This window comes from Macaca mulatta, chromosome 1 (genome assembly GCF_049350105.2).
Source record: "Macaca mulatta isolate MMU2019108-1 chromosome 1, T2T-MMU8v2.0, whole genome shotgun sequence".
In the NCBI taxonomy this organism is placed as follows: domain Eukaryota; kingdom Metazoa; phylum Chordata; class Mammalia; order Primates; family Cercopithecidae; genus Macaca; species Macaca mulatta.
Genome location: NC_133406.1, coordinates 221,765,984 through 221,790,996, shown reverse-complemented (window position 1 = coordinate 221,790,996; position 25,013 = coordinate 221,765,984). Strand labels below are relative to the sequence as shown.

The 25,013-nt window shown below is 41.5% G+C and overlaps 1 protein-coding gene across 9 annotated transcripts in view; it reads right to left on the bottom strand.

The window, feature by feature from the left end:
* UBR4 (ubiquitin protein ligase E3 component n-recognin 4) overlaps positions 1-25,013 on the bottom strand; it is a 139,878-nt gene that overhangs the window by 110,782 nt on the left and 4,083 nt on the right. For all 9 annotated transcript variants that reach the window (XR_013406861.1, XM_077971818.1, XM_077971854.1 and 6 more), the window contains exons 2-17: positions 20,234-20,331; positions 18,191-18,294; positions 17,149-17,278; positions 16,892-17,031; positions 16,297-16,399; positions 16,020-16,161; positions 15,480-15,604; positions 12,100-12,224; positions 11,141-11,200; positions 10,848-11,038; positions 5,326-5,425; positions 5,049-5,186; positions 3,743-3,860; positions 2,370-2,557; positions 1,247-1,406; positions 1,042-1,127 (exon numbers count right to left, since the gene is read on the bottom strand). Coding sequence is in view for 8 of the 9 variants with exons in the window: in XM_077971818.1 (XP_077827944.1) it covers positions 1,042-1,127; positions 1,247-1,406; positions 2,370-2,557; positions 3,743-3,860; positions 5,049-5,186; positions 5,326-5,425; positions 10,848-11,038; positions 11,141-11,200; positions 12,100-12,224; positions 15,480-15,604; positions 16,020-16,161; positions 16,297-16,399; positions 16,892-17,031; positions 17,149-17,278; positions 18,191-18,294; positions 20,234-20,331 (2,008 nt within the window). In the remaining variant the exon portion in view is untranslated. The remainder of the gene's footprint in view (positions 1-1,041; positions 1,128-1,246; positions 1,407-2,369; positions 2,558-3,742; positions 3,861-5,048; positions 5,187-5,325; positions 5,426-10,847; positions 11,039-11,140; positions 11,201-12,099; positions 12,225-15,479; positions 15,605-16,019; positions 16,162-16,296; positions 16,400-16,891; positions 17,032-17,148; positions 17,279-18,190; positions 18,295-20,233; positions 20,332-25,013) is intronic.

Here is a 25,013-nt window from a genome sequence, read left to right as displayed (position 1 = left end):
GATGAATCTTGGCAATACAGTCCTATATCATACTACATGAAAAAAAGAGAGAGCCTGAAAACATTACATAGAGCATGATGTCATTTGCTATAAAACTACAAGCAAATATTAAAACTTTTTTTAAATTTAAGGAATACAGATTATATACATACATACACATACATATACATATATGACTAAGGACATAAGGAACCTGAGATGCAGGATTCAAGACATCAGCTATTTCAGTGGGGAGAGAGAACCACAAGATTGGAAGTTCACAATCAATGTCCTAGATTTTGTTTTGGTGGTGGGTTTGCAAGTACAAGTGTATATGACAGTATCTATCTCCTATAATTTGATTGATTCTTTTAAAACACACATTTTGTCTTTCTTCAATTACTAGGGGTGTTGAATACTCTTCCTATGTTTATTGACCACTTATACTTATTTTCATATAAATTGCCTCCTTGTGTATTTGTCCACTTTTCTGCTAGTATAATCATCAGGAGTTTCTGTTTTTGTGGGTTTTCCTTTTCTTTAAGCTTACTGACTTAAGATAAAGGACATATTTTTTATTTCTGGAAATGATCCTAAATATAAGGCACAGGGACATATTAGAATCACCTCTCAACGCTCTTTCCAGGGAGGGGATTTAATGACAAACTGCTCCCTAACAACTGGAGCTACAAGCCGGGCGCAGTGGCGCACGCCTGTAATCCCAACACTTTGGGAGGCTGAGGTGGGTGGATCACCTGAGGTTAGGAGTTTGAGACCAGCCTGGCCAACATGGTGAAAACCCATCTCTACTAAAAATACAAACATTAGCCAGGCATGGTGGCACACACCTGTAATCCCAGCTACTCTGGAGGCTGAGGCTGGAGAATCGCTTAAACCTGGGAGGTGGAGGTTGCAGTGAGCCAAGATCGTGTCACTGCACTCCAGCCTGGGCAACAGAGCAAGACTCCATTTCAAAAAAACAAACAAACAAACAATTGGAGCTGCAGCCTATGGAAGCTGGTGTCATGAGCGCTTGTTTAGATGGTCACAGCACGCACAAACCTGCAGGTTAGGTGACTGAAGGTCAGAGGTTACCAGCGAGTGGTTGAAGTGATAGAGAGCTGCAGCAAACTCTTCATCTGATGAACCTTGAAGATAAGTAGAAAAGTCAATTATTTAAGCAGCTATTGAATGCACCACACCTCCCTGCCAACAGCCAAACTCCATGAGAAAAAAAATCCACCAGGCACATATCTTGTCTACTGACCCTTGAGTCCATCTTTGTCTACCTCCTTGATGATACTGGCTAGGGTGGCCATATGGTGTTCTGAAAGAGATACACTCAGATAGTTTCGGATAAAATTGTTCCGAGAGTTCAACATGGAAGAGGTGATGAAGTTCAAAATGTTGGAAGCCAGACCTAAGAACTGAAAGGAACACAAAAACTAAGTTCTTATCAGGGTCATAAGCCCAGCGTTCCTCTAAACTCTGATTACAAATCGAAAATAAAATATGCTCAGAGGTCTCATGCAATAAACACAATGAATGAAAGAATCAGATTTTTTAAATCACTTACAGTGGGCCTAAGTTTCATTATGAGAGTCTCTCTTTCCCATGTAATTCTACTTACACAAAATGGTATTCCAGTTTAATATAACAGATGTTACAAAACAGTGTATGAAAACAGGATTTCCACATAGACTGACCCATTTCTTTTGTTCTCCTAAGGTCCTTTGTCCAGCTCCAATTCATTACTGATATATTCAATCCTGAAGCCTATATTAATGATTATTACACATATATAGAATTCCTACCTCTTCTCTACTAAAATTAAATTGAATTATTATATAAATGTTTTATGTCCACATCCTTGACTAGACTGTAAGCTATAAATATGAAGGCAAGAATTATATCTGACTCACATCATCAGAATGGGGACTGACACTTACTAGATAACCAATACTAGTTGAACCAACAGTTCAACCATAGCAAGCACTTATGATGTATCCGACTTACGCTAAGCACTTTACAAACAGTCTCTCTTTAAGATGTCACGACACCTTTAGATGCCGGTACAATCACTCTCATATGATAGGAGACAAAACTAAGGCTGGAAAAACTTCAGATTCTTGCCCAAAGTCACAAAGCCAGTAAGTGACAGAAGTAGGTTTCAAACCTACTTCTGATTAATTCTAAAGGCCAGTAAAGAAACAGTAACAGTCACACAAGATATTTAATGACAAATAATCAAGACATATAACTCCTAAGCAAAAATATCTTTAAACATTACAGTTATCCAAGCCACAAAATGTTTGAGTTCAAATGATCTGCTTCTCATACCCCTAGTTCCCCATGTCCACTTCCCCTAAACCTTACAAACCTACTCTTACCAACTCAGGATCTTTGCGACTCGCCAAAATGTTGCCCTTCTCACCAGGGGCCTGCTTACTGGGGCTTTTAACCCGAGGAGAACTTTCCAGTGGAGGAGGTGGGGGAGGGGGCGGAGGTGCTGCTTTCTCTTTACTGGGAGAAATAGTCTCCTCAAACCATTGCCCCAAAATAGGCTCACTGTCATCGTCTGAATAGAGAAAGAGAAAGTAACGAAAATAATTTTTTTTTAATGTTTTTAGTGCATCTGCTTCCTAAAAGTGCTTAAGTCAAAAGGAACACAAGGATATCCTGATTGTGATGGTGGTTACAAGGTTGCATTTTTTTTATCAAAACACATCTAAATGCATACATAAAATAAGAGCACCTTATTCCATGTAAATTATGCCCCAATAAAACTGATTTATTTTTCTTTTTTTTTTTTGAGAGGGAGTCTCACTCTGTCACCCAGGCTGGAGTGCAGTGGCGCAATCTTGGCTCACCGCAACCTCCACCTCCTGGGTTCAAACAATTCTCCTGCCTCAGCCTCCAGAGTAGCTGGGACTACAGGCAGGTGCCACCATGCCCAGCTAATTTTTGTATTTTTAGTAGAGACGGGGTTTCACCATATGGGCTAGGCTGCTCTCGAACTCCTGGCCTTGTGATCCACCTGCCTCAGCCTCTCAAAGTGCTGAGATTACAGGTGTGAGCCACCACGCCCAGCCGATTTATTTTTTAAGGAGCCCAACAAAGAAAGAGAAACAACTTCACATTATTTAACTGGTAACAAGCCAAACATTTTCAAGAGCAAATTTATACCTGCCTTATCAACCATAAATCAAAGGATGGTAAGAATCGCGTCTCCCTCCATATTTCACATTGTTCCCACAAACGTGATTATGAAAGAATCTGAGGTACTTACCTTATTTACTCTCTCATCAAACTAAGGCAGGAGGGCATGCCAGTGTGTTCACTACAACAGGATTAGGTTTCTCTACTCAAGCTTCCCTAAACTATGACTGTGACAACATCCAAACCGAACACCTCACATGTGACCTTTTGAGTTTCACTGAGAAAGCTTAGAGCAGAGGTCACAAAATGAGACAACACAGGAAGAAATATGGAATAACTGAGATGTTTTCTGATTTTGGAGGGAAAGGAATGAAAAGTAACCCGGGCTTGGCTGAAAGTTGTGTCCATCATTCATTCATCAACAGCTCAACTTGATCTTAAATAACATGTCATCTTTGAGTGCACATAAAACCAAGGTCCAGGCTAAGCAGGTGAAAACAAAATGGAAACTTTTGTTTGTTCAGGAAACTACAGGAATCTGCTGAGAACACTCCTGTTGCACTCTATAGCTTATCTCTGGGAGAGAGAAAAGAGCGGCCCCTACCTTGGCTGCTGTCCTCCTCTGTGCTACTGAAATCATCCTCATAGTAAGTATTGGAGTCGGTGGAGGCGCTGGCATCACTGCTCATGGAGCCCTTCCTCTGCCGCTGCAGGACACATGCCTAGGAAAATGACAATTACACAACCAGAGCCATCCTATTTAATTTCATTCACCACATGAAAACTTTCTCCAAATCTCTTTATTTTTTCCTAAATCCAAGAAGTATGCCTCTTAATAGCTCCCTTAAGGACTTTCACCACTTTATCCTACAAAAACACTACCAACCAGAGACGTGGACAAGAACTGAAAAAAATGAGTGTTTCCATAGTGTCCTCTATGCTTCTGCTTCAGTAGGCCAATCATCAGAAATCACCAAGTAGCTACATGTATCACAAAACTGATCATCAACAACTGATTCAAATGTTTGGATAGATTCAACCCGTTAAGAATTTCTCGGCTGGGCGTGGTGGCTCAAGCCTGTAATCCCAGCACTTTGGGAGGCCGAGACGGGTGGATCACGAGGTCAGGAGATCGAGACCATCCTGGTGAACACAGTGAAACCCCGTCTCTACTAAAACTACAAAAAACTAGCCGGGCGAGGTGGCGGGCGCCTGTAGTCCCAGCTACTCGGGAGGCTGAGGCAGGAGAATGGCGTGAACCCGGGAGGCGGAGCTTGCAGTGAGCTGAGATCAGGCCACTGCACTCCAGCCTGGGCGACAGAGCGAGACTCCGTCTCAAAAAAAAAAAAAAAAAAAAAAGAATTTCTCACTTCGCTGGGCGCGGTGGCTCAAGCCTGTAATCCCAGCACTTTGGGAGGCCGAGACAGGCGGATCACGAGGTCAGGAGATCAAGACCATCCTGGGTAACACGGTGAAACCCCGTCTCTACTAAAAAATACAAAAAACTAGCTGGGCGAGGTGGTGGGCGCCTGTAGTCCCAGCTACTCGGGAGGCTGAGGCAGGAGAATGGCGTAAACCCGGGAGGCGGAGCTTGCAGTGAGCTGAGATCCGGCCACTGCACTCCAGCCTGGGCGACAGAGCGAGACTCCTTCTCAAAAAGAAAAAAAAAAAAAAAAAAAAAAAGAATTTCTCACTTCTTCTACACCATTACCACAACTTTGGGTCTATAAAAATCATGGTGTATAGTCAGTCTTACTCATTTCAAGACAGTTTTATAGATATATATATCTATAAAATAAATATATTTATATATGTTATATATTTTATATATAGTATAAAACATATAATATGTATCATATATAAATTATGAGACATTCTTCTAAATTATCAATGGCTTGACTCCCACCCACCTTTCTGTAGGAAGTTGAAAGTAACGTCAAGAGCAGGTTCATCAGTGGGACAGAGTCAATCAGCCGTTGAATCCTCTGTATGGAAGTGCTCTGGGCCATAATGCTCAGGGCTGCAGGGGGGCCATCTGTCTCCCAACCCTGAAGGCAATGATATCAAAGGGCAATTAATGATACTACTCAGCCAGAAAAAACAACTTGAGTTGATGGATCAAGCTAGCTTGGCCAGAAGTGGATCCCGCAATCAATATGCTGGTTACCATGGGGACAACCTCCTCACCTTGTGAAGCGCCTCCACTTGTAGGTCTTGAAAGAGTGACGTTAGCAGTTTGATGGCATGGTTTGCCAATATTACTGAGAGTACCCCAAATCCCTGATGCCTACGCAAAGAAAAAGGAAAACACAATCCTTAAAATAATTAACAATAAATTACAACTTCTGAAAGAGTGCCATTTTGGGGTCTCAGACCCCTTTCAGACTCTGTGGACCTTTCTTCGGAAAAAAAAAATTGTACATACATACATCTGCATAAAATTTCTGAAGTTCACAATCTCCTTGAACCCCATCCACAGATGGCCTAAGGATCTGCAGGTTAAGAATTCCTGGACTAGGCTGGGCATGGTGGCTCACACCTTAAATCCCAACACTTTTGAGAGGCCGAGATGAGAGAATCACTTGTGCCCAGGAATTTGAGACCAGCCTGGGCAACCTAGAGAGGGAGACCCTATCTCTACAAAAAAATTAAATAGCTACCCGGGCGTGGTGGCATGTACCTATGGTCCCAGCTACTTGGGAGGCTGAGGTGCGCCACTGCATTCCAGCCTAGGTGACAGAACAAGACCTTGTCTTAAAACAAAAATAAATAAATAGACCAGGCGCAGTGGCTCATGCCTGTAATCCCAGCACTTTGGGAGGCCGAGACGGGCGGATCACGAGGTCAGGAGATCGAGACCATCCTGGCTAACACGGTGAAACCCCATCTCTACTAAAAAATACAAAAAATCTATTTTATATATATATAAAAATAAACAAATAAATCCTCCTGGAATAGAAGAAACTCCCAAATCGAAAATTTTCTGGAATTTAAACAATCAGTTCAAAGCTAATGGCATATGCAAAGATGCTGACTTTTAAATGTAGATTGAACTTTTAAAGAGTCATTGTTTTGAAAAGAAAAAGGTTAGAATTACCAACTTCTATAAAATATCTGGAAACAAATCTAAGAGAATAAAAGAGAGGCCGGGAGCAGCGATTCATGCCTATAATCCCAGCACTTGGGGAGGCCAAGGTGGGAGGATCGCTTGAGCCCAGAAGTTCAAGACCAACCTGGGCAACATGGCAAGACCCCGTCTCTACAAAATATGAAAAACTTAGCCAGACGTGATGGTGCACACCTGTGGTACCAGCTACCCAATAGGCTGGGGCAGAAGGATCACTTGGGCCCAGGAGGTGGAGGCTGCAGTGAACTGTGTTCATACTACTGCACTCCAACCTGGGCGATACAGTGAGGCTCTGTTCAAAAAAAAAAAAAAAGAAAAAGAAAAAGAAAAAGAAAATTAATTACATTCGAGTAAAGTGTTTCCCTCCTATCCAAAATGTCCACATAACAAAAGATTAATATATCTGATTTACAAGTTCATATAAATCAAAAAGAGAAAAGAACAACCACAGGCCAGACGCGGTGGCTCACATCTTTATCCCAGCACTTTGGGAGGCTGAGGCAGGAGGATTGCTTGGGGCCAAGAGTGCGAAACCAGCCTGGTCAACGCAGCAAGATCCCATTTCTACAAAAAATTTTAAAAATTAGCTGGGCATGGTGGTGCACACCTGTAGTCCTAGCTACTCAGGAGGCTGAGATGGGAGGATCACCAGAGCCCAGGAGTTCAAGGTTACAGTGAGCTATAATCCTATCATTGCTCTATAGCCTGGGAGACAAAGTGAGACTCCATCTTTGTAAAAATAATAATAAAAAAATTTTAAAAATGACAAATACCAAAAAGAAACCAAGGCAAAGGACATAAGGCAGTTTACAAAAGAAATACAAATGACTGGCCAGGTGCGTTGGCTCACGCCTGTAATCTCAGCACTTTGGGAGGCCGAGGCAGGCGGATTACGAGGTCAGGAGATGGAGACCATCCTGGCTAACACAGTGAAACCCTGTCTCTACCAAAAATACAAAAAATTAGCTGGGCGTGGTGGTGTGCGCCTGTGGTCCCAGCTACTCGGGAGGCTGAGGCAGTAGAAAGGCGTGAACCCAGGAGGCAGAGCTTGCAGTGAGCCGAGATCGCGCCACTGCACTCCAGCCTGGGCAACAGAGCGACACTCCATCTCAAAAAAAAAAAAAAAAAAAAAAAAAGTACAAATGACCAATAAATACATGAAATGAAATACAATCACACTAGCAATCAAAGAAATACAAATACATGAAATATCATAGCACTTTCTCCTCTAAGATAAGCAAACATGAAGACTAACGATACCCAGTGTCAAAGAGAGCATGGGGAAATGGGCATATAAGCACACAGCTGGTGTCAATGCAAATTAGTGTTACTTTTCTAAAGTTTGAGAAAACATTTCCAGTGTTTAAATATGTGAGCCCTTTGTCCTAACAATGGCACTTTTTGGAATTCATCCCAAGAGGATAATTAAATTCCCAAAAGTTTATATTTCAGGAAGTTATCAAAGCAAAATTTACCAAAACAAGACATTTGGAACAATCTAAATAAGTGCTTAGCAATAGGGGAATTAGGTAACTACAGTATATTTACATAGTGGAATACTGCTGGCCATTAAAAACTTAGACATTTTAATAGTGTCACTGAAAAGATGTTGCAGTATTTCATATACACTGATCCCATTTTTGTAAACTTACATAGTTTTTATATGTGCACAGAAAAATGTCTGAAAGAATGTTTACCAATTTGAGTGGTAGAATTTGGGATCATTTTTACCTTTCCTATTTATGCCCATCTTTATGGCTTGTCACTTATATAACATACATGCATTCTTTTAAAATATGAAGAAACAACAGCCATTTTAAAAGCATGACTGTGGCCAGGCGCGGTGGCTCACACCTGTAATCCCAGCACTTTGGGAGGCCAAGGCGGGTGGATCATGAGGTCGTGAGATCGAGACCATCCTGGTTAACATGGTGAAACCCCGTCTCTACTAAAAACACAAAAAATTAGCCGGGCATGGTGGCGGGCACCTGTAGTCCCAGCTACTCAGGAGGCTGAGGCAGGAGAATGGCATGAACTCAGGAGGTAGAGCTTGCAGTGAGCAGAGATGGTGCCACTGCACTCCAGCCTGGGCAACAGAGCAAGACCCCATCTCAAAAAAAAAAAAAGAAAAAAACCGTGACTGCTACTTCTAAGGATATACTTCTTGGCATTCTTTCATTTCCCTTTACAATGCCAAGAATGAAAGTGGCCACTCATAAAATCACCAACTACCGTTTGCTCTGGAACACTCTCACCTCCTTACTTTGCCTAGTATCTATCGCCTTACCATGTCAATACCAGTTTCAGATTTCAGCTTAATTCCTTGAGGAAGCCTGCTCTGATGTCCCTAACCAGGTCAAATGCCCCTGTTCTAATACTCTCTAGATACAATTTGACATGGCCAGCCAGATTGGCTCATGCCTGTAATCCCAGTACTTTGGTATGCTGAGGTAGGCAGATCACTTGAGGCCAGGAGTTCAATACCAGCCTAGCCAACATGGCGAGACCCCATCTCTATTAAAAATGCAAAAACAAAAAAAAATCAGCTGGGCTGGTGGTACACACCTGTAATCCTAGCTACTTGCTGGCTGAGGCACAAGAGCTGCTTGAACCTGGGAGGCAGAGGTTGCAACAAGTTGAAATTGCACCACTACACTCCAGCCTAGGCAACAGAGTGAGACTCTGCCTCAAAAACAAAAAAAAAGAAAGAAAAAGATATATTTGTATGGATATATACTTCATGCCTCTTGAGAATATGTCCATTTTTATGTTCATCACAGCCCCCAGAACTAACACAGAGCCTGGGACAGAGAAGATGCTCAGAGGGTAATTTGTTAATGCAGTCCAGGCTGTGACCTCTTCCTGAAACTCCGGACTCACATATCCAACTGCTCACTCAACATCTGACATAGAGGTCTGACAGTCATCTTACACTCAGCATGGCCAAGATTACGTTTTTATTTCTTCCCCTTCCTCCCACTCAACTCACTCCTAAACAAGTGTTTCTGGTATCAGTAAATTATACAACCCAGTGGCCTCAAGCCAAAAAATCGTGATGTCATCTTTTTCACACCCAACATGCAAGCCATCAGTAAATCCTGACAGCTGTACCTTCCAAATATATTCCAATTTGACCTCTTTTCTCTGCCTTTGCCACACTACTCTATTCAAGTCACCTTCATATCTCACCTGGAATGATGCATTTGATGCTAACTGTTCTCCCTCCTTCTTATCTTATGCCCTGCAGTCTATTCTCAGATCACTAATAAATCAGGTTGCATCTCTCCCTTGTTTAATCCCTCTAACGGTTACTGACTGCGCACTTGGCCCTAGATGATCTGGCCACTGGCTACCTGTCTGACTAATTTTCTACCACTCTCCCACCTTGGTTTCTCCATTTTAGCCACACAGACCTAGCTGATCCCTCAGCAATGTCAATCATACTTCCATCTCAAACCTGAACAATTCTACCCCAAATACTTACATAGCTCTGTTACCTCACATATGGTCTCTACACCATGTCTTTGGAGCCCTTTCTGGATCATCCTAACTAAAATAATAGCCCTGGGCTGGGCACAGTGGCCCACACCTGTAACCCCAGCACTCTAGGAGCCTGAGGTGGGCAGATCACTTGAGGTCAAGAGTTCAAAACCCTGCCTGGCCAACATGGTGTAACCCCATCTCTACCAAAAATACAAAAATTAGCTGGGTGTGGTGGCGTACACCTGTAATCACAGCTACTTGGGAGGCTGAGGCACGATAATTGCTTGAACCCCTGAATTGGAGGTTACAGTGAGCCACAATCGCGCCACTATACTCCAGCCTGGGCAACAGAGGGAGACTCTGTCTCAAAAAAATAAAATAAAATAAAATAAAATAAAATAAACCCCTATGACTCTCTGGCCCCTCGCTCTGACATCTTTTTCTTCACAACATTTATATGTGATTATAATCTACTCATTAGTAGATTTGTTCACTGTTTCTCCAGATATAAAATAAACTCCATAAAGGCAAGGGCATCACTTTGTTCAGTGCTATATCCTCAATGCCTAGAATAGGGCCTAGCATATGATAGGAATTGAATGAAAAAATAAAATCCAGAAACACCTGGGCTTAGAAAACAAAACCTGAACAGCACATTGGTCATATCTCTTGACATATCTCAGAGTTCGTCAAAACAATAGCAAACATTACAGGAAGCAAACCAGCAGGCCCTAACAATATTCTCATCTTACGGGTTATACATGCAAGAACTCAACTCCAAGTGAAACAAGCCCGCTTTATAAGACAGAAACATGTTTTTCTGATTTGAACTTCATAAAATTCCTGAAATACACATTGCACAGATATTTTTCCCCTCTGATAGATGAGGAAATTGGATCAAAGAGAATAAGTGACTTATCTAAAAATCACCAAGCTATGTTGTGGAGATAACAGATCATGATCATTATCTTCGTTGTTAAATTCAAACCAGGTAGGAAGGCAAATTTCCCTATTGATACGAAGTCATACTAGCTCCCTGTCAATATAAAATGTTAGGGAAATAAAACAAAATACAAGCTACAATCAAGTAGACACATACCCTTTTCCAGGCCCCAGTTTAGGAGAGCCCACTCCCTCTTTAGTACGAGAAAGGATGTCTCTGACTCGGAGGGCAGCCAGCGGGTCCTTCTCTTTCCCCTTATCAGCCAGTGCAGTAGGACTGAGGTTCAATATGAGGAAAAGGCTGTTTAACAAGCACCAAGCACCCAGCAACTGGAAATTCTGATAGTGCTGTTGTAAAAGGCACAAAATGAAAAACATAATCATAGAGATATTCACATCTCACAGAGGACAAGATAGTAAGTATGCAGCAGAGACAGATAAGCTTCTTACCTCACCACCAGCTCGGCGAGAACTGCTGATTGCTTGTCCAATCATGTCGTAGATTTCGAGCTGTACAATATCAAACAGACACAAAAATCTAAACAAGCTGACAGATTTCATTATAAATGCTAAATCCTACCCAAATCAATTTAACTTGAGGAGTTCAATATCCTCTTTTCAATGATACATTCCATTGCACTTTCCTTGACCTTCACATGGAGCTGACTCCCTCTCTTCATGTGGATCAAATGTCACCATCTCAGAAGCCATCCCTCCTCCCAATCAAAAGCAGCATGCGCAGCTCCACATCAGATCACTTTTTTTTTTTTTTTTAAGATGGAGTTTCACTCTTGTTGTCCAGGCTGGAGTGCAATGGTATGATCTCGGCTCCCTGCAAACTCCATCTCCCAGGCTCAAGCGATTCTCCTGCCTCAGCCTCCAGAGTAGCTGGGATTACAGGCATGCGCCACCACACCTGGCTAATTTTTGTATTTTTAGTAGAGATGGGGTTTCACCATGCTGCCAGGCTGGTTTTGAACTCCTAACCTCAGGTGATCCACCCACCTCCCAAAGTGCTGGGATTACAGGTGTGAGCCACTGCGCCCGGCCCAGATCACTCTTAATCACAATGTATTGTTTCAGTGCACTTAATCACTATCCCATATTTTCCTGTTTACTGCATTCCCCTAAAAGTACACTGACACACAGTAAGCCCTCAAACGTATTTGCTGAATTAATGGCTAATCTTTCAAGTGTGTTCTACAGAGATAGGGAAACAGCAATATACCAAATCAACCAATATACCAAATCAACAAGCTGGATGCCTACCTCTTAGACCTACTAGTACCCAGGGAAAGTAGTGTGGAGAATACTTTAAGTTCTTTGTTCTATCATGGAAGAAAGTGGAACTGGCCATACTCCCTCATTTGAACAATCAAGGTTCCCTTATCCCCAGATCTTTGGCTTACACATTTCTGGACAATTGTAGCTGCGTCACTTTCATAGTCATCTTCTTTGGAGCTCGTGGACCCTGTCCGCACTTGCTGGGCACTACCCACATGCAGGATGGCCATGCAGGTTGCCACACTCACACCTGAAAAAGAAGATGCACAGGTCTCAGCCATGGAGTGCACCCAAGAATCCACCAAAGCTGAAACACAAAAGCACAATCCACCCACAAGCAATTCCATGATTTGATTACTTAAAATAAACACCATTAAGAGCAAGACTAAATAGGTTTACCATACAATTCAGTAACCAGACTGCTAGGTATTTATCCAAATAAGCTAAAAACTTACACACACACACACACACACACACACACACACACACACACACGAATGTCCTTCAATAGGAGAATAAACTGTGGTATATGCATACAATGGAATATTCAACAATAAAAAGAAATGGGCTATTAAGCAATGAGAAGACATGGAGGAACCTATATGCATGCTGCTAAGAGAAAGAAGCCAATCGGAAAATCCGGCTTATTGTATGATTCCAACTACATGACATTCTAGAGAAGGTAAAACTAGAGAGAGAGTGGAGATCAGTGGTGTTACCAGGGGTCGAGGGATGGGGTAAGGAATGAATAGGTGGAGCAAAGGGGATTTTTAGGGCAGTGAAACTATTTTGTACAATATGGTAATCATGGATACATGACACCATACATTTGTCAAAGCCCATAGACCTGTACAACACAAAAATGAAACCCCAATGTAAACTATGGACTTTAGTTAATAATAATATATCAATATTGGTTCATCAATGACAATCTAACATACTAATTAAAAGTATTAATGATAAGAGAAACTAGCTATAAGGGAGAGGGAGTACATGGGAACTCTATAAACCTAAAATTGCTTTAAAAATAAAATCTAAGCCAGGTGAGGTGGCACAAGCCTCTAATTCCAGTTACTTGGGAGGTTGATGTGGGAGGATCATTTTCACCAAGGGGTTTGACGCTACAGAGAGTTATAATCGGTACACTGCACCCCTGCCTGGCTGAAACACTAACATTATGTCTCTAAAAAAAAAAAGGAATAAAAATAAATAATTAAGGCCGGGCATGATGGTTCACACCTGTAATCCTAGCACTTTGGGAGGCCCAGGTGAGCGGATCACCTGAGGTCAGGAGTCCGAGACCAGCCTCACCAACATGGCGAAACCCCATCTCTACTAAAAATACAAAAATTAGCCAGGCGGAGTGGCAGGCGCCTATAATTCCAGCTCCCAGCTACTCGGGAGGCTGAAGCAGGAGAATCACTTGAACCTGGCGGGCAGAGGTTGCAGTGAGCTGAGACTGAGCCACTGCATTCCAGTCTAGGCAAAAGAGCGAAACACCATCTCAAAAAAAATTACAATAATTAATTAATTAAATTTAAAATCTAGAGCCAGGCACAGTGGACTCAAGAGGCTGAGGTGAGAAGATCACTTGAGCCTAACAGTTCAAATCTAGCCTGGACAACACAGCAAGACCGTATTTCTTAAATAAATAAATAATAAAATCTAATAATTTGAAAAAATTAAAAATAAAAATAAATTTTAAGATTATGAAAAAAAATCCTATACCTGGAATTTCTCAAAGACATCATAGCCAAATTCCTTTCCTTAAATCAAATCCCAAGTGATCAAATTTTAACAAACCAGATTTGGGTAATCCGACTATGAATTTTTAAAGAATCTCTAGTCCTTACTGACTTGAATCACTTACTGACTGAGTACATTGAGATCCATGTGAGGGTAACGAAATTCCCTGGAAATCAAAATAAATAAACCCCAAATTTAAAAATGGAAAATCAACAGTAGAGCACGAGGAAGCTCAATACTGGAAATTAGCTACAAGAGAACATATTCTCACATGTATCCTTAACTTTCTACTCTTAATGCTGCTGCCCTAGCTGAGGCCCTAAATGTGTGCTGCCTGAATGACTGCCAATTCCTCCTGAGTAGTTTCCCTGCCTCCAATATTTCCCCACACCAAATTACCTTGTACACTACTGCCTGAATGTTCTTCCTAAAATACAGCTCAGATCCTCTCACAGCTCAGAAGCTGTAACGGTCTCTACTATCTACAGGATATGGTCCAAATGACTTAGTCTGCATTTCTAATTGAGTCTTACTTTCTGTCCAATTATACAACACCCACGAATAGCCATAAAACCTACAGACTTACTTATACACACAAACACACACACACACACACACACACACACACACACACAACTTATGCAGTATGTTCCCCCAAACTCTTGGATACTTTTTGTCTGCTTCTGCCTCTGCCTAGAAATAGCCAAGCCGAGACCCTACCTGACTTAAGATTCAACATCAAAACTCCTTCATGATTACTGCCTTTCTCAACTGAAAGTGAGCTCTCCCTCCTCTAAGCTTCCAAAGTACTTTCTCATCTCTCACTCAGTTTCTTTACTTATAAGTTATTTACTAACATCCTCTAAAAGATAGTAAGGTCCCTGAGGGCACAGATGCCTTTATCTTTATATTCTTATTCACACATAGATGTTCAAATTAAAACTGTTCAGAGAATGTAGTGAGATCAACCTCAGCAATTTCGTGGTGTTCCCCTTGGGAACAGGTTTCCAAGACTATCTGCTCAAATCTTCACTTGCAAAACCAAGTAAACTTCTAAAATCGCTATAACTTCCAAGACATACCAGAGATATGATATGTCTTGCAACTTTATGCCAAAGATCAGTGATCTGGGCTAAAAAGTCCTTTTAACAATAACTTAAAAGAGAGTAAACACCAGCTGTCAGGCCCTGCTTCAAAGGCAGTAAGATCAACAGGAAGAAAGGGGATTTTATGAAAGCTTAAAGAATACCATTCTTTGCATTTATCAGTATAAACAGATACCACCTGTTCCACAAAGCCTTCTTCAAACCTGATCCCACAGCAAGACTCAACTCCTTTCTTCTCTGTGTACCCAAAATATTCTATACTTCTCTTATTGCCTTTAATACTGTTTTATATTATACTGTTTAGCCTTATGTGTTCTCTGCTGCTCAGATGTAGCCTCCTTGAGGGCAGAGACTACACGTAGTTCATCTCAATATCCCAACAGTCTTTGGCACTTTGCTTTTTATAGAGTAAATATTTAACATCTGCACATACTATAAAATAAAATATGCGTATAACGCAATGGCAGCAGTGAACCAACAGGACCATTTACAAAGATTCCTATTGAGTCCTCATTTCACCTTGATGGGACGTTAGATGATCCTTGGAAGGGAGCAAGGGGGATGAGTAGAGTATTCAGAAGGATTTTCACGGTTTCCTGAAAGTATATCTGTGCTTGACGGAGAAAATGAGACCAGATAGAATAAATTCTCACCTGCATACAGACAACTTAGGCTGAGGACTGTCACATCTTGTAGACGAGAAGGATTGAGAGGTTCCAACACAGGTAGAGAAAGGGTATCCAACGCCATAGTTACATCAATCACCAATGAATGAAAGCTGGAACACGACAGAGATCGACAAGTGTCTCTTAGAATCATTCACTTCTATAATGTGACAGTTAAAGCAATTACCAGCACGGGCCTGGCACAGTGGCTCACACCTAAAATCCCAACACTTTAGGAGGCCAAGGTGGGAGGATTGCTTGAGCCCAGGAGTTCAAGACCAGCCTGGGCAACATGGCAAAACCCTGACTCTACAATAAATACAAAAATTTGCCAGGCACGGTGGTGTGTGCCTGTAGCCCCAGCTACTCAGGAGGTGGGAGAACTGCTTGAGCCCAGGAGACAGAGGTTACAGGGAGCCGAGATTGCATCCCTGCACTCCAGCCTGGGTGACGGAACAAGACCCTATCCCAAAAACAAAACAAAACAAAACGAAAAAAGTAAAGCATGTGCACCGTGAAGCACCTTACCCATTACGAACAGCAGTGGCATCTGCTACTGTTGCAGGCATTATGAAGAAGGAATTAGCTAACACTGCATCTTGGAACCGATTGATATAGCGTAGGAAATATGGCAGGTTCAAACACACACGCAGTAGCTTCTCCGAGCCACCTAAATGAATGAAAACCACGACCTTACAAACAGGCCTTTGTCTGATGCTTGATTCTTATGCACATGACAGAAGCACACTTAAGGAATTTTTAATAGCCCAGAAATCAGCTTTCTGATAACAGTTGAGAGTCTTACCAAGTTCTTGAAGACTAGCCACGTTCTGAGCTATGAACACATTCTTGGTTTTGATAGCTGAGGCTTGATCTGTAGATGACTGCTCATCACTTTCTCCTTCCACCTGAAAAGGAACATAAGGCCTGTCAAGATACTATTATCTCTTCACCAAACCAACTGTCAAAAGTGAGCAGTGGCTGCATGGATACTCTCCAGACTCCCCAGTTAATGATGGGAAAATTCCTTACTAATGTTGGAGAAAATACAAGTTACATTTCCAGGAGGAGGGAAAAAAACATACAGCTTTAAAATATATATATGTTCTATAACCAAAATGGAGTGAGGCCTTTATATAGAAAACTGTACATATACCTTACATTTGTTAATTTGCATTGAGAGAAGCCTAGAATGGTTGTCAAAACAGTAGTAACTGTGGACAGAAGAAGGAGTTGGGGTGAATTTTACTTGCTTTATTTTGTATTCCTCAATTTCTTTTGTCCCACAGACATGTATATCATTTTATATCGCAAACATAAAATACATCACTTTTTCTCCCCTAGTGTCATCATCTTAACAAATCCCACAAAGAAGAAGACATTTGACTAAAGAAACTTACCAGAGTCTGTGTACTGATAGGTTGCGATGCTACAGTTCTAGGGTTAAAAACTGAGGTCAACTGGTTCAAAAAATTCATCTGTACCTCCTTTTGCCTCAACTCAGGGCTTACTGGTGAGGCCAGCTCTTTCTGATCTTCCACTGCAAAATACAAAAGCAAAAAAAGGGCTGAGGAAAGTGCCACTAGAAGGCAAAGGTGCCATGGAAAAGGTGCCATGAGGGTGGTCATGTGATCAGATCTGTCAAAGGAACACCCACCATCTGAAAGTGTCTTCACTGTTTGGGGCAGCTTGGCGGATTTCATCATTGCTGTAAATGTGATAATTTCGGTTCTATCTAGTCGGCTACAGCCAGTGCACAGGCCCTTGATTAGAAGAATCAAGTGTTTCTGAAAAGAAAACAAATGCAGTGGGGAGAGCGGGGAGGGATAGCATTAGAAGATATACCTAATGTAAATGACGAGTTAATGGGTGCAGCACACCAACATGGCACTCGTATACATAGGTAACAAACCTGCACGTTGTACACATGTACCGTAGAACTTAAAGTATAATTTCAAAAAAAAAAAGAAAGAAAGAAAACAAATGCAAATAGATCTTTCAGAAAATTCTACTCTTTTGGGAATTCTAACTGGCACAGGGTCAAATTTAGGTTCATATAAACACTAAAGCAAAGACTGCAAGCTGATGTCCTTAGACTGTACGTAGCTTGCAGATGTCTTATTGTTCTCACAATATTTTTTTAAAATTTGAAGTGAATAAAAAGATTCACATGCAAATCCAAACTTCTCACTCTCAAATAATTCACAGTATAGCAACCTTGCACCTCCATTCCTGCATGGCAATAATAAGCCAGAGCCAAATAGTGGTTGGCCCCTGTAGTTGGGGCCTGCAATCTTCTCAACTAGCACACTTTACTCATTTTCTGTTACTTACCTGGCCAGCCTGGGCAAAATGGCAAAACCCTGACTCCACAAAAAATACAAAAATGTCCAATCCTTGAGAAGACTCTGTAGCCCCATGTACCAGAGGCCAGCAAAATACAGCTCCAATTCAACCACTGCCTGTTTTTGTAAATAAAGTTTACTGGAACACAGCCATATTCATCATTTACATATTAATCTATGGCTGTTTTCACACTAAAAAGGCAAAGTTAACTAGCTGCAACAGATAACATACAGCCTGCAAATGATTTTCTATCTGGCCTATTACAGAAAAAGTTCACTGACCTCTGCTCTATGCCACTAGTCAGTCACAATACTGCTTTGGAATAGGGCAAGAAATGGGCCCATCACTCTCACCTGGGACACAGCACAAGCCTCATCTGGATTCTCCAGACGCAGGAGAGAAAACTCAATTAGAACTTTACAGGCCGCTGCCACTGACTGAAGTTGGTTCCGGGGAACTGAGAAAGTAATAAACATTACTTAATTTCAGACTGCTCAGCCTTGGTCAAGAAATCAAGCAAAGTAAGTATTGAGCTCTATGTCCAACATTCCCAATATCATAACAATTATTCAGAGCCAAAAACCCAAGGGGTGAACAAAGGTATTTTAATATCAATAACTATCAGATCAATTTATCTCATATTTACTAGAAATCAGGATAACTGTAATAGGAAATACATCACACCAGTGCAAAGCACTTCAAATGTACTAACTCATCTAATTCTTAAACCAATTCTATGAGGCAGATATTCATATTATCCCTGTCCATTTTTAACAGCTGAGCTAACTAAATGACTTGACGAAAGTCACACAGCTAGATTTAAATCCAGGCAGTCAGCCTCTAGAGTTCATGCTCTTAACCACTAAACCAGGAGTGTGCAACCTTTTGGCTTCCCTGGGCTACACCAGAAGAATTGTCTTGGGCCACACAAAAAATATACTAACAGTAACAATAGCTGATGAGCTTTTTTTAAAAAAAAAAAAAAAAAGACAAAAAAAAATCTCATAATGTTTTAGGAAAGTTTATGAATTTGTGTTGGACCAAATTCAGAGCCATCTCGTGGCCCTAAGGCCGTGAGTTGGACAAGCTTGCACTAGACGATACTACTACTCCTTCCCAAGGATTCTAAAATGACGTCCTGGTCAGGCGTAGTGGCTCACACCTATAATCCCAGCACTTCGGGAGGCTGAGGCAGGTGGATCACTTCAGCCCAGGAGTTCCAGACCAGGTTGGGCCAGCATGGTGAAACCCCATCTCTACCAAAAATACAAAAATTAGTCTCATAACCCAATCTCAAAATAAATAAATAAATGGATAAAATTTTTAAGTATAACTTAAAAAAATAAAATGACTTCCTTACATAAAGTTTCTCCAAGCTAAAACTGATTTTTCTGCCAGTAGCCAGAGCCTGTATTAAACAGTATCTGACACTGAAGGATTACTCAGTAACTGGAAGAATTGTCTTGGGCCACACAAAAAATACACTAATTCTTCAGTGTCCTTTCAGTTTACTTGCTTAGCAAACTATTCAAATAAACAAATATGGTGACTCCTGCCTGTAATCCCAGCACTTTGGGAGGCCAAGCCAGGAGGATTGCTTAAGCCCAGGACTTCCAGACCAGCCTGGGCAACATAGAGAGACCCTGTCTCTACCAAAAAAATAAAATATTAATTGCGCGTATTGGCTTGTGCCTGTAGTCCCAGCTAGGACTGAGGAGGCTAAGGCAGGAGAATCACTAGAGCCCAGGAGTTCAAGGCTGCAGTGAGCTATGATCACACCACTGCACTCCAGCCTGGGTGACAGAGCAAGACCCTCTCTCTAAAAAAGCAAAATTAAAATAATTAGAATTCTTCAGAACTATTTGAGTCAAGATTTTAGAAAAGTGTAAAAATTCAGAAATGTAAAATAGGGCTTAACCATTTTGGGGGTAGAAAAATGAAGAAACTAGAGAACTGAAGTTGAAATCCCTTCATATACCAGAGAACACAAGGGAGAATCCACATCCTCACCAAAACCAAATAGGAAATAGAGCCTTGAGTGGCTGCTAGCTCCAGAGGTCAGTATCCACCACCCTCTTCCCTAGGAAATTAACACACCAGTAATTACATGAGAAATCAATAAAATGCTTTGGATTAAGAAGGAAAAGGAGGTTGACTTAATACTTATAAAGCAGGTGTCCAAGCCAAGTAGTTTTAAAATTCCACTTGGTTAGCCTAGGTAAGGGAATCTCTGGAGCCTCATCCTAGCTGACAGTTGTCTCCACTCTTGGGTGAGCAGCTTAGGAGTGCTAAAACCTAGACTTCATTAACAACTTGTTCAGATACACTAACAAGAGGATAAACAATTCCCCTATTCACAAGCCCTCAGAAGGCAGGGACAAGAGTGGAATACTTACTGAGACTGCAAACTGTTGTAATATAGTGTGTGGAAAGTGCAACAAAAGATGAGTAGAATGGCTCATATTGCTTCTCATGGTGCAGGATTTCTGATTCACTGCAAAAATAATAACAATTCAGCCAGCATCTACTTAGCGCTTACTATGTGCCAGATACCCCTCTATGGATATTACGTTATTTAATCCTCACTACCTGGTAGATAGTATCATCAACCTATTCCCATTCAAGATTGGGAAAGATGGGGCGGGCAGATCACCTGAGGTCAGGAGTTCAAGACCAACTAGGCCAGCATGGTGAAAACCCATCTCCACTAAAAATGCAAAAATCAGCTAGACGTGGTGGCATGTGCCTATAGTCTCAGCTCCTCAGGAGGCTGAGGCAGGAGAATTGCTTGAACTTGGGAGGTAGAGGTTGCAGTGAGCCAAGATTGCACCACTGCACTCTAGCCTAGGTGATAGAGCGAGACTCCATCCCAAAAAAAGATTGGGAAGGTGAAGCTTAGAGAATTCAAATTAAATATCTCATTCAAGGTCATCAGGCTCAGGAAGAAGCAGAGACTAACAAAACATTTTCAAAGTCAAGCAGAACTAATGAAATGCAAGTAAAGACCTAACAGGATACCAATCTGTTCTGTATTACTGGCTGGCAAAGACCGATCACTAATATGCCTTCATTATTGATAGCCAAAAAGGGGCAGACCAGAGTACTCAATATACTGTTAGTGGGAATACAGATTAAAGTAACCAATTTTAGACCAAATAAGGCTGGCCTGTAATGTGGTAACTTAAAAGGAATCAACAATTCAAGATAGGAAGTCATATGATGAGTGCTAAAATCCAAAATTCGCTGGATAACAGAGTCATCCCCTACTCCATCCTTCTGACTGTAGACTAAAGCGAGATCACAAAAGAGTCAGTGATTTTTTTTTTTTTTAACCACATCCTTTATCCTTAGCTGGGGAAATGCCCTATTCTGAAAAAATCTAGAGACCAACTAGGTTTAAAGGCTGGATACATTTAAAGTCATTCTATCAAATCAGGTGCTAACCCACAATTGATGAAACATGGGCTGGGCACGGTGGTCGGCCGGGTATGGTGGCTCATGCCTCCAATCCCAGCACTTTGGGAGGTAGAGGTGGGTGGATGACAAGGTCAGGAGTTCATTCAAGACCAGCCCTTGGCCAAGAAGGTGAAATCCCATCTCTACTAAAGTTACAAAAATTAGCAAGGTGTGGTGGTACACGCCTGTAATCCCAGCTACTCAGGAGGCTGAGGCAGAGGACTGCTTGAACCAGGGAGGCGGAGGTTGCAGTGAGCTGAGATCGGGCCACTGCATTCCAGCCTGGGCGACAGTGAGACTCCGTCTCAGAAAAAAAAAAGAAACATGAAGGTAAAGCAAAGACTAAAATATATTTTATTAAATGGAAAGAACAACAGTGTGGTTGAATAGTTTCCATAGTGAGTCAATCCCCAGCAAGAAGTTTCAACCTATGGCGGGACGCATTGTAGCTGGTGGCTCAAGCCTGTAATCACAGCACTTTGGGAGACAGAGGCTGGGGGATTATCTGAGGCCAGGTGTTCGAGACCAGCCTGGCCAATATGGTGAAACCCCGTCACTAATAAAAATACAAAAATTAGCCAGGTGTGGTGGCATCTGCCTGTAGTCCCAGCTACTCATGAGACTGAGGTACAACAATCGCTTAAACCAGGCAGGCAGAGTTGCAGTGAGCTGAGATTGTGCCACTGCACTCCAGCCTAGGAGAAAGAGTGAGACTCCAACTCAAAAAAAAAAAAAAAAAGAGTATCAACCTAAGAAGGGAAATGTAAACAGAGTGAATACTCCATTCACTGCCTGCAAGACTATCTACTTGCCAAATGAACACAAGAGCCAAAAGGACAAGTCACTATTTGGAAGGTGCCAATGTCAGTGATGAATCACCTTAAATAACACTTGAAAGTCTGGCATTACTAGCACTTTGCTATATGCAGAGCAAGGATAAATGGGTATGTATCAAAGATTAGTCCCTAACTCAGAATAACTCCTTCACCAAGAAAAAAAAATATTTATGGAGCATCTATGATGTGTGCAAGGATCCTCCTGCTAAGTGAGGGTCATTTTCCATTTGTCAGGGTACATAAAAAGGAGAAAATAAAAACCTTTCTACAACAAGTAGCATTCAAAAGTTCCTGGTGACTAAACACAGTTTTAAGGCTCACATGTACAGCAGAAAACTCCCTACTAAATCCCCATTTCTACCTCATATACTTAGTTTTTCCTTTACTTCCAGCCTTATACTTTCTTTTTTTGAGACGGAGTCTCGCTCTGTCACCCAGGCTAGAGTGCAGAGGCATGATCTCAGCTCACTGCAACCTCCGCCTCCCGGGTTCAAGTGATTCTCCTGCCTCAGTCTCCTGAGTAGCTGGGATTACAGGTGCGTGCCACCACGCCCGGCTAATTTTTGTATTTGTTTTAGTAGAGACGGGGTTTCACCATGTTGGTTAGGCTGGTCTTAAACTCCTAACCTCATGATCCACCCGCCTCCGCCTCCCAAATTGCTGGGATTACAGGCATGAGCCTCCACGCCTGGCCCCACCCTTATACTTTCTTATTCGTTTTTCTAAGGCTTTCCCACTCTGACATTTGATGTTATTTTACCGGATTTATTTACCTTTCCTGATTTATTTCCAAAGTTCAGAGCTGCTTACCCCCACTTTTTCCAGCTGAACAGGTTTACCAAATCTAAGAGAAATACTGCCCACCCAAAGGATGGACTTAGCCTATTGCTTTCATACCAATTCTGAGAATGAAATATACATTTAAAAATATATATAGGAGTAAACTCATTTAATTGCCTGGTTCAGTATCATCCTATTGTGATCTAATGAACCCAACTTCCTCCCCTAGAAATACATAACATCCTTATTCCAATAAAGAAACAGGAATAATGCATTTTGGGGAAAGACAGACATTGGCAGAGGAAAAATGGAACAATCTTCAGTTCTACTTAAAATGTGCATTGGACAACTAAGGATAAACCTGGGGAAAAATTGGTTTTGAAGACTTGAAGGAGGAAATAAGAAGTAATGGACATTGTCATATCTCTTGATTTTAAAGAAACAGTGTGCATGAGTCAGTTAATAGGGATGTGCTGCCATAATTTCCAACCTCACTCTCATTCCCTGAGAAAATGATAGACACCAAGACACCAGAGAATAAGAAATGGAAAAACGGAACAAAGGACAAAAAGTTGAGTAGGAAGGAGAAGAATGAAGAAATGGAAGCAAATATAAAGTACAGGAAGGAAAATAAAGAGATAGACGTGAAAATATGTCTTTGCTCTAATTGGTCAAGTATCTTCCTGAATCACCTGCCGCTCCTAATGAACTGCAACAACAGTACCGCTGAGCCTGAAACACTGTGGATAGACAGAGAATCTGAAGCTTTTATACTCTATACCAAATAAATGTGATGCAGAGTACAAAGGGAAACAGCAGCTAAGCAGAGAGGTCAGAGAAATTCAATTTGATGTGTAAGTGAAAAAAGAACTGGCAGCGTCTGGAAAAATCTAGCTCTTTTTAGGAAGAAATGGGAATCTGAGGAGGGGCATCATAAAAGACTAAAGATTCACCTCCCTTCTCCCTCTTCAATATCATACTATCAATCTTTTTTGTAAATGGTGGAAATTTCACAAGCTCCTTTCTCAAGTATACATACAATCCACTATGCTTATTCCTATCTTTCTATCTATAATCTGCTGCATGTTAACTGAAGAACTGAAAACTGTCTTTCAGATACTTCCCTCATACTCTTGACAAATCTGTGGTTAATGTGAAACTAAGACATAGAAACAGGAGTCAGACTAATCTCACAATCATTATCTATCTTTTGGTGGTGGGCTTTTTTTTTTTTTTTTTTTCCTTTAGGTCATTTATCAATTTACATCCTACTGCTTACAAATTCAAAAGATCACAGCATGAGTGCATCCCTTTCTTCCTTTCAAGATTTTTAGGAAATTACTGTGCATTATCTAGTGGAAATGTTGTAACAGTCTCCCCCTTCCAAAGTAGGTCTCTTTGCCCTTAAATTCTAGCAAACATCTGGAAACAGAAACCTCGAACAGGTTTATCATTTAAAAGGCCAGGTCAGCCCAGAAAGAATTGGCTCAGAGAAAAGGAGCATATTTCTTTTTATCTACAAAGAGTCAGTCAAGCTGTCCAATGATAACCATGCTCACCAGCCTATCTTGCACAGAGTTAAGAAAGGAATTATCTATACCTTTAACACAGAAGGCTACATTCAGCAATGATTATACTAACTAATCCCATAGACGGCATGTGCTCCATTGAGCTAGTTCTGCTCCATTTCTGGCTTGGAAAAGTAACAGTGTGTTTAAAATGTTCTTTAAACTACGTATTAAGTAACAGTGTTAGAAAGAGTTTAAACTGGGCCTAGTGGTGGGAGCCGGTAGTCTAGCTAGCTACTGTAGCTACTCAGGAGGCTGAAGTAGGAGCATCCAGTGAGCCCAGGAATTTGAGGCTACAGTAAGCTATAATTGTCCCACTGTACTCCAGTCAACAGTGGGAGATCCCATATTGTTTTCTTTTGTTTTGTTTTTTAGATGGAGTTTTTATCTTGTTGCCCGAGCTAGAGTGCAATGGTGCGATCTCAGCTCACTGTAACCTCCGCCTCCTGGGTTCAGAATCAATTCTCCTGCCTCAGCCTCCCGTGTAGCTGGGATTACAGGTGTTACAGGCGCGTGCCACCACGCGTGGCTAATTT